At 32.4% G+C, this 14955-nt stretch overlaps 1 protein-coding gene across 6 annotated transcripts in view; it reads left to right on the plus strand.

Annotated features, from left to right (window-relative positions):
• The window catches only part of LOC123679032 (eukaryotic translation initiation factor 4 gamma 1-like), a 61631-nt gene that overhangs the window by 14809 nt on the left and 31867 nt on the right, over window positions 1–14955 (plus strand). For 3 of the 6 annotated variants that reach the window (XR_006747342.1, XM_045616357.1, XM_045616352.1), the window contains exons 2-7: window positions 7060–7241; window positions 8360–8452; window positions 10338–10536; window positions 10599–10952; window positions 13780–14093; window positions 14154–14580. Coding sequence is in view for 5 of the 6 variants with exons in the window: in XM_045616352.1 (XP_045472308.1) it covers window positions 7060–7241; window positions 8360–8452; window positions 10338–10536; window positions 10599–10952; window positions 13780–14093; window positions 14154–14580 (1569 nt within the window). In the remaining variant the exon portion in view is untranslated. Of the gene's footprint in view, window positions 1–6437; window positions 6470–7059; window positions 7242–8359; window positions 8453–10337; window positions 10537–10598; window positions 10953–13779; window positions 14094–14153; window positions 14581–14955 lie in introns of all 6 variants that reach the window. The other 3 variants (XM_045616356.1, XM_045616353.1, XM_045616355.1) reach the window with 3 other exon arrangements.

Below are 14955 nucleotides of genomic sequence, written 5' to 3' on the forward strand. Positions count from 1 at the left end.
AACAATTAAAAACATATTATTCCACAAATTTTTATTTCATATCTGTCAATGATATTTTATTCCGATCGAAACTGAAAATCAAATTTCTAGGTCTTACCGTTTGGGAGTTATCTTGTTTACGGTGAGGAAATGATAGTGATAGTTCGGTGAAAGAGAGCTCAACAAAAAGTATTTGCACCAAACTTTATCTTAACCCATTCCTACGTACCTACTGTGCGAAATTTGAAACAGGTCCTTTTCAACATTTTTTTTTTCTAACATATGAATGGTTCAAAAACGTAAATGCAGCCTGTTCCACATTCGGCACACAGCACATTCGATTCTTGGCGTTCAGTATAGTGACTTGATAAAAGACAGGGGCGCCACGAGTGGTCTCATTTTTTATTGGCTGCCAGTTTTTTAGCCAAAATGGAGGCTTTATGCTTACATTCTCTGTTCACCTGATTTATTTACATTTCTAAACAACTACTTTTCGTGAAAAATTGAAGTTTATCCGATAAAAAAGTTCTTGTGCCTTTACGTTTGATTAAAAATAAATTGAAAGCTTCCTAAAAAAAACAGTGTACCTAGTAGATAAATCACTAGTTAGCAACTTATAAAACGCGTATTTTTTAAATAGTTCAATTTTCAGTGAAAGTTTCATCTAGCTCTTTGTTTTGTGATGTGAATATCATTTATTAGAAGCTTTAATTTGTTTTTTATTTTAATTTGTATCCTTTTAACCGGAGTGAATGAACTTGAAATCCAAAAGATTCTTTTCATTATAAAACTGCAATACATTACTATAAATAAAAATTTTATGATCTGGATATTCTATCACGACTAAGTATTAGGGAAAAAAAAAATTTTTTCAGTTATTATAGACATAGCCTTTTTATTACAATTTTCTTTCAAATCCTAGGCTTAAGTCCAGCCATATTCGCCATGTTTAGGCTAAAATTGAATGTTTTCACTGTGTTTTATTAAGTCACTGTAGCGTTCCATAGACATATAATAACATTCTATGTCTATGTAGCGTTCAGAACTTTTGTCGCCATCTGACGCTTATTTTGTGAGTTAGTTCAATTCTAGTTTGCCCACTGGACGTCTGCCCACACTTGACGACGTATTATTTGCAAAGTTTTTTGGTGGTCGTAAAACTTTAAAAAATACGATTTCATTGAAATAAAAATTATTAACGGTAGATGTTTCTCATTTCGATTCCTTCGAATAAATAACTATATTATTGGTCAAAAAATCTTGTGGCTTTTCACCACTCTGGTCTAGTAGAAATCCTAACAAAATCTTGCGTGAAACATAAGAAGGGCGACCGAGCAAGTTTCCCACAGCAGCCACGATTGGATTTGAAAAAAAAGAAGTATTTTTGAGCATATTATTTGTTGAGTGAATTGTCGACATTCGGTCTGAAATTAATTAATTACCCCAACAATTATGTCGATATATTTTGCGTGCTTCATAGTGTCAAGTTATCGTATTTTTTTATGGTTTAGTCGAATTTTTCTATTGGATTATCTCTGTTTGGTCTAGCGAAGGAAGAGGAAACATTGCGAACACTTTTCTGATGATTGATCTCCGATGTCAAAATTTCCGCCCGCGAAATGAATTTTAAACCATCCTGGGACAAACTGTTTGTCGGCCAGTATGTTCGCATACAGTTCACACAATTTGATATGGGTCGTAGATGGGCAAAGGTTAAATTGTCGGGATATCCATATCTCGCGCTATACTTGTCAGATATGGATGACAATTGTCATTCCCAAAGTGATAACAAAACGACCTCCTAGCTTCCTATTACTAAGAGCTTTTTACGTAAAAAATTTTTCAACTTGCATAAAAACTTGTTAACAATTAACACATCCTAATATTTTTCATACAATCCCTGCATTTTAGACTTTTTTAACCTACTGGCGGCAGAATTTGTTTATATTGAACACCCATTAGAGAAATCAAACTGCTATAGACGGATATCCATGTTTACAATTTCGATACTACCGTTATGTAACTGTTGTGGCTTGCAATTATATAATGTCGTTATTTCCGATGTTCTTCGATGAGGACCCATATTGATGTTCTATTTTTCAAAGCAATTTTTTCATTAGCATTTTCAATCTCATCTTGCTATTTATTTTACCAGATTGCTTTCCAATATTCAATTGTGAATATCGAATTCAGTGCAATATACAGGGTGTTTCAAATTGAGTCGGCACCATTGCAAAAACTCCGTTATTATTGATGCTACGATGTAGGTTAAATGGGCAAACTAGTAGCATTTTTAGTGGTCTTCTCGATGCCGAAAACAAAACAAAAATTGACATTCGCGTTGTCATAATATTTCATAAAATGATATTTTTTTCAATGGAACACCCTATATTTTTTCATGCATTTCGATTCGTAAAAACATTCTTAACAACAAAGTTCATTTGACTTTTTTTCGTAAAGGTGAAAATAAGACAGTTGTATTAATAGGAAACATTTATAACAAACGGATTTGATAAAACGCTATAAAATATCGAGTAAATTGTCAAAAACACCGCTTTCTTGTTGAACACATATTTGAGCCCTTCTATTTACACTATTGATTCCCAAAATTTAAGATGGAAATTATCGTCTTGTCTATTAATATCAAATAGCTTAGTGGTGTCGATTGAGTGGTTTCACGAGTTCACATCACAGCGCACTTTTTTCTTTTTACTGTCTTATTTTGCTATTATCAACAAAATATTGTAATTCGTATAAGTACAAAAAATGGTTGTTTGGACAATCATGAGGTTTATTAGCCAAAACAAATAAATTTTTTGTACTAGTGAAAGAAATAAATATTTCAAATATTCAAATATTTTCCACTTGAGGAAAAAAGGTGATATGAGCTTTGTTGTTGAAAATGTTATTACGAATCGAAATGCATGAAAAAATATAGGGTGTTCCATTGAAAAAATATCATTTTATGAAATATTTTGACAACGTGACTGTCAATTTTTGTTTTGTTTTTGGCATCAAGAAGACCTATGCTACTACTTTGCTCATTTAACCGACATCGTAGCATCAATAATAACGTAGTTAGCAATGGTGCCGACTTAATTTGAAACACCCTGTATTAAATTAATTAAAAGTTGATCGTCCTCAACATCAATTTCATAAAATTTTGATATACTGACCAATACAATTTTCTACTCATATCCTTGATCAACTTAGAATATTTGATATTGTTCCTCTAATCTAATCGAACCAAACGGATAATTTTATTTCTCTAATTGATGTAGTGAGTTCATTATAGCACTAAAACAGTGCTGTAATGAACTCATTACAGCATTGTTTTCAGTTATATTTTTCGTTTTGTGGTTGTCACTGACTTCCGATCCTATCAAACTTCAACACAAGTCAATTGTCAATATATAATATAATTTGGATAGGGTGAAATGATTTTCTTCATTATTCGCATTTCTCTTAATTCTGGTTGTGTTAAATCGATTTCGTCAGACATAATTCACGAATTTAATGCGTAATTATAAATTATTATTTCAAAATTCGAAACATACGATTCAACTTCAAATTCCGTAATCTGTCAATTTTCGTCACACCAACTGGCAAGTTACAATACAATAGCCACTAGGATGTATAATCTGATTTTTTCATTGAATTTCGCGACAATATTTCACAAAACTTGAATGAAATAAAGAAAATATCGTCTAATACTCGTTGCAAAAAGCAATTCCAACACTCATGCGTTTGAAAACTCGCTCCTTCGCCGCTCGTTTTCGAATTTCCCTCGTGTTGGAATAGAAGCCCATTCTGCAACTTGTTTTAGAATTTACTATTCAATACAAGATTGTTTCAGTGTTCTAATGTATGTGTAGGGAATAAAAAAATATACGCATCAAACTTGGAATCACAAGAATGTTGATCACCCAATTAGGTTATTATCAGATATCTTCTTCTTCTTTATGTGCCGTCTCCTTTAAGAAGGTTGGCTATCATCAGGGCGATTTTATTATTTATTCATTTTATTATTTTTATTAGATATAACTATCGATAATCCAAAAGTACCTTCGTTTACTTTTAGAAATAAAAGTCACTTGCCATTCTTTTGTTTCTTAATTGTACCTTTTTCCATAAATACAGAAATCATTATTGTTTCATAAATAAAATTTAACGAATCTGAATCTTCTTATCTCTAATTATTTAGAGCTTTGACGGGAAAAAAATATGACTTATTTTAATGATGGTACCTGCCTTGGTGGCAGCAGTGGGATGGTTCCCGACTGCCAAAGCTAAGGTACCGGGTTCGAATTCCGGCAAGGGCATGGATGTTTAGTGGTTGTTCAGGTCTTTGAGAAATAATAAAAATTGTATGTTGACATAAGGATGAATGCGAGTGTGAATTATATGTAATACATGTGAGAAAATTAGGAGAAATCCAACAAATTTGTGACTGGGTACATAACCAAAGGTTGAGCCCAATAAGCGAGAAAGAATGAATTTTAATGATGGTCATTACTTTTGCAAAGTAAGTTATGCGCAGAAAGCATGAACGTAGGTATTTGTGACAATCGCTTCAGTCTACCCCTAAATGTGACTTACGTTAGAAGTATTGTGTTACTGTGTTACTGGTGAAATGATGCCTAAATCGAATAAGTCGAATAAACGCTACAAGTCTAGAAGCAGACATGGTGAGTTCTCGATTTTCGATTGAAAAATGTACAGTTAAAGTTTATGTTTATATTTTTGTTTATGTTTATATTTTGTGAAGTAGATCACTTTGACATTGACATATGCCATAAAAATGTATTCTTATTAACGTTATAGGTTAGGTTAGAGCAGTTCAAAATTCTTGTTCGATATGGCAACACGCATGGCTCGCTAAACTAAACTTAAGTCGTTAGAATCTTCGAATGTGCAAGGTGATTTTTATCTTGAGGATGTCATTGTATTATGAAAATATGTTCAATTGTTTCGAAATTCAAAGCGTATTTCAAGATAATCAAATCAGTGAATTTCATTTGTAACTTCTCTGTATATTAATATTTTGTATACAAAAATATTCATTTCTGCTGAAAAATATCACCAACTTGAGGTAGCAATACATTTCACAACACAATCATACAATAGAGCAGATGGTTCAGGTAGCAAGAATGCTGTTAAATGTCTAGGAATGGAGGCTGTCGTATTTGGATGTTCACTGAATGCCAAATAAAAAAAAGGTTGACAATTCAATCCTCTTGCATGTATACTTGCAGAAAAGTTATTTTTTTAGACCTAGTCTCAACATAATGGAGATAAAATGTTATATTGGATAACTCTAAACAATTTTAATCCAAACAAAACGGAACTTAATTGTTTTTAATAGTTTTTTTTTTAATTAAGCCACTTGAATCTTACTAAAACAAAATCGAATTATTGTTTATTTCGAATAAACATTATATGAGTTTATAGGCTTATTATGTGAGTTTATAGGCTTGGCCTCAACTCTTTACCTTGTAATAATAATAATAATTGTATTAGGCTATTGAATATTATAAAAGATATCGTTCTAAAGTATTTTTTACAATGAAGTACTATCTGATAATAATAAGATTTTTACTTACCAAATAATCTTCACAAAACAAAATGGTTTATGAATCAATCATCGTGTATGACTCTTGATTGTTTATACTTCTAAGTGACGTCATTGACCTAACACTGCAGTGTGACGTAAGTGACGTTAGGTAAAAATAAATAGGTAAAATTTCCAATGAAGTAATTATATCATACGATACATTGGAAATTTTACCTATTTATTTTCATCAAGTATTTCCAAATGTTAGCCGTTTTATTTATTATGACGTTAGGTAATTTGGAGCATGCGTAAAATTCCTTATTGGCAGCTTTGAATTCCACTTCATTAATTCCTTTTAATAATAAATACTTTATGCCAATATTCCCTTTATATATCCAATAAACAAATAATAATTTGAAAAAGCCTGTCCCTTTCAAGTATTCAATTATCATAATCAGAATAAGAGAAATCAACCTCAAATGTATTTTATTAGATAAGAAAACCAAACCCAAATTGGAATTTATTTTTAATTTGAATCGTTACTTTATCAGTGCCTAAAACTTGGGGAGAATATAGTTTCTAATTTGTTAATTCATTTGTTTATATATTTAATTGCAATTCTTTAATTTGTTTAACCCTAAGTGGTAATAATACTAATAACCTAACCAGTAATATTATCTTCTTATGGTTCACATTGTAAATATTTGAAAATCCGAAGTGCTGTAACTTATCATGAGATATTTTTGTTTCTTGACCGGCAATGGAGCAATTTGTATGTTACATGTCAATATTCGGATTAGAAATTCGTTTTTGAATGGTTTGATGTGATTGTTGACAGAATTCTCAGATAATTTCGTATTTACAAAAAATTGTTTTTGTTTTTTTCTTTAACATAATATGATAGATACCAGCCTATGCAGCAAACTTTGCCGCCCAGTAAGTACTAATTATTTCAAAATAAGTATGACTTGAACTTTCAGATCGGAGGAAAATCTTTTTAAGGAAAACATTACATTACAACTGTATAACTATTTTGAATTTTCTTTTCATGTGAACCATTTGTAATCAATAAGATCCTATTCTACTCATGAAGAATTGTCACAAGAAATCAATATTCATTTTAATGCAGATCCATTATGATTATTATAAAATTCAAAAGATATACTAAGGTTGTAGGAACTATACTTCATCCAGGATTCAAATGATATAATTGTTGTCTTGTAGTCCGTTCTTCACCGGACATTTCGCCTACAACTACGTTTGGCATCTTTAGCGCTTTCTTAGTAGTAGATTGCAACTCGAGACTATATTTCGAAAAAATAAATTATAGAATGATAATTTATTTTATTTAAAATCTATGAAGTATTTCAATTAGATCATGTCTTGATTGATAAAACTTCGAAATTGTTTTTGATAATGGATATACAACTGATATCTTCAGATTAATTTTACTCAGTGATAATATTACTGAATGAAAATTAATTTCTCTATAAAGTGATTCATTTTTAACGATCAATATTTTTCAGGAGAAAATTTTCTGGCAAATCAAAATTATGTTCAACAACAACCTAATCAGGCTTCTACTCAGGGAGTTGCATTGAGAGGCATTGCTCAAACGGGGCCTCCAAATCAGGCACCCACACCGCCTAACCAGGACCTCAAGGTTCAGGCAGTGCCCCAACAAGCACCTATGCCTTCTCAGCCTATAGTGAGTATTTCATATGTTCAAGAGCTGTTGATGAAATTTTGTGAATAATGAACTTTTTTAGTGATATATGAATAATTTATAGAATCCAAGTGAATAATTTCATTCTGTCTTGATAATTTTCTCACCGGGACCAGTCTTCTAAAACTTATAATCATTGATGTAGATGCCTTGCGTCCTACAATATCAATATTAGAATAATTAAAGATGTTATGTTTCCCATATTAGTAGAGACATTTTGTAAAAGTGACTTTTTACTTCTTCTTTTCGCAAAATATGCACACATATATGTATATTTTCAGAACACTTGTTCATCCATGTACCATGTGGAGGACACAGAATTGTATAGTGATGTATGAGGTGTTATTTATCATTTAATTAATTTATTAATCAAGATGAATCTGTTCTAAAATTGGATTCTGGCCGTATACACGTTAACTTCCGAACGGAATGACCTTGAAAATTGCAGAGTAGGTTCGTATCTGTCATGGTTAGTTAAAAGTGCAAAAACCAACTAGGGGTTCCGCAAATATGGCAGTTCGAAATTTTGTTGTCCTATTGATAACAATTTCAAGCTTTTTGTATAATTTCTTCTTAATCGCAACACCAGAATCAAAGAAAATTCAATACCCAATAAATCTGACACAGTTGATATTTAATACGATGATGTAAAATAAACACTCAAATTAACAAATTTTACAAATCATTAAAACCCCTCATTAAAAAATCTGACAAGGTCAAGACTAGTCTTTTCTCAAATTTATTTTAGTTTAATTTTAGGATATACCAAAAACGTTCAAAATTATTCTATTTTGAACTCATTGTAAGAGATTAATCACCCATAACTCAATACATAGCAAAAAATATACAAATTTGAAAACTAAGAAAGCAGGTAATATAATACGCCTTTTTAAGATCTTTGGAATAACAAATTATAATGAATCACATCTCATATAATCTATCACTTCAGTTTTGTGGTCTCCAATGGGCATGAATAAAGGAATGTGCAATAGCCAAGTCAGGGCTTTTCTTTATTGTTTGTAAAACCCTCTACTCATTTAAAATTTGAGTTTACTCAATGTAACAATGATCAACTGATTAATTAACTTATCTGTTCCTAGTATCAACAAGGAAGGCAGTTCTACAGTCGACCTCCCCAAGGGATTGCTACAGGGCCTATCCAAAACACCAGAATGACTGGAAATCCGCATAGAGTAAGTAAAAGAAGTCAAATTTAACACTATGGTTTATTATTTGCTCTGGAATTGCAAAATATTTCAACATATAAAAATGGTGAATGGTGAAAGTGTAACGGGATTTGAACTCGGTATTGCAACGTAACAATTTACCGGGTGGCCCACCCTAGGCGCGGATCTCATTTTGAGGCAGTAAAAGAAGATATTTTGAAAATCTTTTTTTGTGATATGTATAGGCTGGTTAGAAGCACATTTTGAAATTATTTCCATATGTTCCAGTGTGTTTGAAAACAAAGATATAGACTAAAGTTAGATTTTTTCCATTGTAACACCCTATATATGAATTCAAAAATGGAATTCCAAGCTCAAATGATGAGTTTCTTCAGATCTATTTATCCTTAGAATTTTTACTGATATTATTCCATTAAAAAATCGTTACAAAAATACAAAGTAAATATGACAACTTCTTGACATTAGTCAAGAATGACTAATTAGAAATGATAATCACTTTATCAATTCTAATAGAGAACCACTGGAATCATTCAATGAAAACATATCTCCAGTAGAGAATTGAACGTATTAACAAGATTTTTGATCTTTCAGTTTTAAAGTCCAAGTAAATAATATAACATAAGTTAGGTTAGATACCTATTAAAATAAGATATGAGAATAATGTCTGAAAAATCGACTCATTTAAAAATTACTTTACTATAATTGATGAAATGCATTGAAATCTTAGAAATGCAAGTTTCCCGGAAAAATATATTGAAATAAAACAAGTATGTGAATGTTTTTCTGTCATATATCAAGGATGAACGGGTTTCAAAGCTTTTTCATTGGAAGTCTATTAGTAGCAGTTCATTCATCATAAACTTCTTCATATCTAACAGATTTTTAGCCTTGAAATAACCGAGATGTTTATAAAACTGGGCCTTTACATTCGACAACACCATTGGTGTAACCAAGCTTGTAATTTCGAATATTTTTATTCTCAGCTCTTTTGAAAGTTCAGGCTTCACATGTAAATTTTTTGAGCCAAGTAACCCCATCAAAAATGCAAATTTGAGTGCTGGAACTAGACTTTGTTGTTTCTACTAAAGCGAATACATTTAAATCTCTCCTCTCAACTCTTTCTTCAGGGTGTCTCTTTATCGTCATTATAACTTTTACTAAATTGTATCTAAATGCATCCGGATTTTTCGAAACTGAAAATATTCAAAAGTGCTTGAACATACCTTGATGACCAGAATAAGCAAAAATAAATCGCCCAACTACATAATACATCGGCGCTGACAGCTTACAAATACCATTTTTATAATATTATTATTAGAACTCTTTATTGCAATTTCATATATAACAGAAGTTTGTATAAAAATGTGCAATGGGTGGGCATATCGCTGAGCGATGTCTTCCTGCCAATATTATTAACATTGGTTCACGCGAATACATCTTTTTAGATCATTATGATTCTGCATAAAGCTATCACGCAGAGCTAAATGGAAATGAAGATACATAACTAGTATCATGCTGACAGGGATGAAGATTTTAAAGGTAGAGGATGCACTATCCTCTTGTTTCTAATTGAACGTAAATGGAAGGAAAGAGGAAAACTATGTAGCTCTCAATTTGACTTTCTGCATTCGTTATGCATTTCTTTCTAACTCATTGATGTTACATCCTGAGATACCGACCTGCCAGCACTGTATATATTCATTTCAAATAAAAAATTAATGAATTTCGCTCACATTAAAGACATAGCACCACTGCAAGCTTTCATGTTAGCTTTGCTCTGTTCGCAATTGACCAAAATGCGAAGAAAATACAAAATTAATTACATATCCTTTAATGAACTACATTTTCTCTGATTCTTTCATTCCATATTAATTTGGACCATTCTTTGCAGACTTTTCAAAGCACTCCACATCAATTCATGCAAGTACCTCAAAATTTATACTTAAATTCAATGAGTTACTATAATGCAGCACAAGCACAAAGACAGAGCTTTGTGCAACCACAAGTTACTTTAATCCAAAGTCAACAGTACCCAGCATACCATGCTTTTACTCCTACTCAAATCCAGCAAACGCCTCAAACTGTTGCATGTAAGTATATTTTCAAAAATCTTGCTTATAAAGAGTTAAATTTGAGTTTTTTCTTTTTCTAGACCAATATTTTCCTATGGTGAGGCCAGGGCCACCACCTCAGCCTGCGTCCACTCCATCGAATCCTAATCAAGCCCCAATAGCTACTACAATACCTTTGCCACAACCTGTTATTCCTCAACAGACAATGGCACGACAGCAAAAACAGCGAAGACCTAATGCTATAGCTATTATAGACCCAAATACTGGTGAGTTTTCTTCAAAAGACGATTACAGTAGCACCATTCAAAACCAACGAAGACCTAACGCTCAGGCTCTTATAGACCCTAATATGTTTAGTTCAAAAGGGGATTATAATAGCACCAATAGAAAACAGCGAAGACCTAACGCTATATCTATTATAGACCCTAGTACTGGTAAGTTTTTCGTGATAGGATTATAGTAGCACTATATTGAATCCGCAAGAATCTAACCTCCTAGCAACTTTACTTGATTCTTATAAAATGCTTTAATTTGCCATTGATTTTATTATAGTCCAGTCATTTGGTACGAAAAAAGAGGGGTTACATGGAAAGTTTTCAGGAAGTTTTGAAAATTGGTGCTTTCCTTCCTCATAATTTTGCCGCTTGCACCGCCATCTTGGAAACTGGCGCCCAAAATAAGTTTTTTTTTTTTGGTATAATCTACTTTCCCACTTATTTTATGATGAAAAAGTTATATACAATACTAAACTAGATAACAATTCCTACAATTTATGATTCTATACTTTTCTTTGTAGGATCAATAGTTATGACGTAGGAGTGCTGCAAAATATACTTCATGTATTTTGATTGAAAAACTCATTTCCGCACTACCTTGGGCTGAGCGTTTTCTATGTATTGTCTCCGTTTCTTCCTCTTCATCGATATCAGGTGCAGGAACTTGCGAAATATCACAAACACCACTGCAATTCGTGCATATAATGAAGCATTTCAACCGTTACTTTTTTGCATCTGCAGGCTTTCTGACACCACTTTTCACATTTACAAGAAATGAGTTGTAACAAGGTATCTGGATCGGGGAGCTCAAGTGTTGTAACAGGAATTAGCCCATTTTTGTTTTGTTTTCATCTCCATTGCTCCACATTTTGTTCATTCCTATACTACTGAACATGGTGATAGGTTCGGAATGAAATACATATTATGAAAGTAACACATAAATGTAAATCTTAACGATAAGATTTTTGGTAGCGGGCACGAGTACCTGGACCACTGAATTTCTTGGGTTCGCATTTCCTAGGATCAGCAACTAATAAGGTTCTATCGTATTGGATGGGAATGTCTTTCAATTCCTTCTTGGAGGCTTCATGTCAAGCTGCTGCTTCTATTGGTCAGTGGATGAGATACATCATGAGCACTTTTTAATTTAATTAATTTAAGATTTGAAATTTTTTAAAACTAATCCGAAAAAATCCAAATTCACACGAGGTTATTCAAGCATTTTGAAATCCTAACGCTGATTCACGGATCATTGCTAAAGCTGGAGAACTCTTTCTTCTTGAATTATACGGTAACAGTAATGTTAAAAGTTAGAAAAGCATGTCTTCAAACGAATTTAGATATGTTTGCTCCAAAAAATCAGCATATCGTAATACATTCAATATTGCATCGCTACCACCAACAGAATCAGCAACATGACAACATTCATTGGGAACCTATCACCAGGTTCTGCAGTAGTATGGGAGTGATCAAAATGCAAAGCAATGGGGATGGAATAGAAACAAAAATGGGCTTAGTCCTGTTACGACACTCGAGCCCCCAGATCCAGTAACCTTGTTAAAACTCGTTTCTGATAAATGTAAAATGGGGTTTTTGAGCAAATGTATCATGGAATCGAAAACGAAAAGGATTGCGATAAGTCTGATAATATTATTGAAGATTATGTATATGTAAACTTTGACGATGAATATATATATATATATATATATATATATATATATATATATATATATATATATATTATATATGATGTGGATGAAATTTCGATTTGTGACATGTCGATCGGTACCCAACTCGCAATGCAAACGGATTTGGGTGCTATATTTCCAAGATGGCGGCGCGAGCGGCAAAAATACGAGGTATCAAAGTTGAAATTCGGAAAGAACATCGAAATCTATAAAAATGACTAATTTACGAAATTTCCAGAAAACTTTCCAGGTAAAACTACCAAAGGACTGGACTATCAGTATTAGATAACTATCAATATACAGTTCTTAATGACAAGAATTAATATTCAGTATTGCAGTGTTTTGAATATAACTTATTAAATCCCGGGCCTAATATGTTAGATAGTGCCATTAACAACATGTATGTTTTGGGTCCTAACTTTAAACGACAAGCGTCAAAATTGCATAGTAATCTCACGTTTCGTTCAAGATAATGACGTGGTTCGAATGAAGAAACTTGTTTATTCGAAAGAAATGAAAAATTGTGTATTTCGAGTATTGCGAAAGCTTCGATGGAAAAAAATACGTTTCAATCAAAGCAAGTGATGAGTGTTATCCGGCTTCTAGCCAATCGACAATGATGGTTAAGAGGTGGCATCCCGACTTAGATGCAATAACACAAAAACACATTTCAGGCTCAGGTTGCCTTAATTCAGCAGTTGTTTCAGAAAACATCGAAAAAGTACATCAAACCATAAATTGCTTGAAGCCATTGAAAAGGCAATGTATCAATTATTCTTCAATGAAAAAGTTGTATTCAAAATGGATTCCGCATTCGCTCACAGATGATCAAAATCAACAACGCGTCGACTATTCTGAACACAAATCGTAATATAAAAATTGAGAAAGACACTAACGTGCAGTCAGGAGGTTTTAAGCTCTCATTTATTCATGTGGTTCATAGTCATATCCTAGGGTGCAATTGGCGCATGAATGACGAGCTCAAAAGCTCAAATTGGAATATACATTTTCTTTTTTTTCGATATTCTGATTAAATTTTCTATGATTCTGATGACGCTATTGTCAAGAAATTTAGCAATTGCTTGAAATTCTTATTGTAAATACAAAGATAAAAAACTCATCCTGAACAAATTTGTTGTAACGGAAAAATTCTTCTTGGATAATGAAGTTTTTAAACTAATTTATTGATTACAAAAACAGAAGGAATGTTTATTTTTTCAATTGATTCTAAACTAAATGAAACTAACTAAATAAATGAAAAAACGTTCTGAAAAATAAATAGAATTTATTTTTTGTAGGTGCGGATAAATTAGATGAAATTTTTGATGACAATTCTCATACACCCTCTGGTGAATCCTCTGCTAGACAAACGCCACAACCATCTTCTCACAACCCAAACAAAGAAGTACAGGCACCTTATGAAAAATATTATTTTGGAAATGAAGAATTGATAATAGAATTCGATGGAGCCCCTCCTCGGGCAAAGAAAGTCACTGAAAGAACAGATGATTATCATGAAATACCATATATCATGGCTTCTACAACAGAACCTCCACCCCCTTCCCGTAATAATGCTAAATTTGACCATTTAGCCCAAACCAGTACCTTGAAGGTAGGTTTTGTAAATATTTATGATTATCATCAAGACCAACAATTTGGAATTTTTTTACAGGCCCACGCTAAGGAATTTGTATTATCTTCAGCCAAAGAACCTCCAGTTGTTTCAGCAAATTGTGACTCAGTCGAAGTAACACTCAATAAACTTCAGAAAGGCAGAGAAAGTCCTGTCAAAGGAAGAAAACCTAAGGATCATCATAAGGAATCGGTTAAAGAGATCCATCCAGTTAAAGAGGTTCATCAGCCAGAAAAACAACAAATTCCTGTAGTGAAAGAAGAAACTGAGGCACCTTTAGTGAAACTCAAAGAGACAACACCCCCTAATAATAATCAACATAGTTCAAAAGTAACTGAAAAAGAAAATGACAAGAGGAAAAAGGACAACAAATCGGATAACAAACAAGTAACCGAAACCAGTTCAAATGATACTGTAAAACAGGCAGTTCAGAATCAAGAGCATGAAACAACACATGGTGCTCCTGGTGAGTATCTTAAGAGTGGCCTTACATTAGTTTGAATTATGTGATGATACATTAGTTTGAATGAGTAATTTGATCGGTCTTTCAAATACCATGGATATTTATGCGAGTTCTACTAAAAGATCTAGGAAGTTTTTCAGGGAGGGGATGGCTTTCTGATTGGAACATCGAAAATAAAAATCCAATCTGAAATATCATCAGAGGGTGTTCCAAAAACCAAACAGTCAGTGCCGTTAAGATTAGTGATACTCCTAATTGCATAAAATTGCGTAAATAACTCTTAAAAAAAATGCAGTCTGGGACAATCATATTTTTGGTGGTTTTCGGGAACAGCTGAATTTTTATCATTTAATCGTATTTTCATTCAGTACTTCGCAA

Source organism: Harmonia axyridis, chromosome 4, assembly GCF_914767665.1.
Source record: "Harmonia axyridis chromosome 4, icHarAxyr1.1, whole genome shotgun sequence".
Taxonomy (NCBI): Eukaryota; Metazoa; Arthropoda; class Insecta; order Coleoptera; family Coccinellidae; genus Harmonia; species Harmonia axyridis.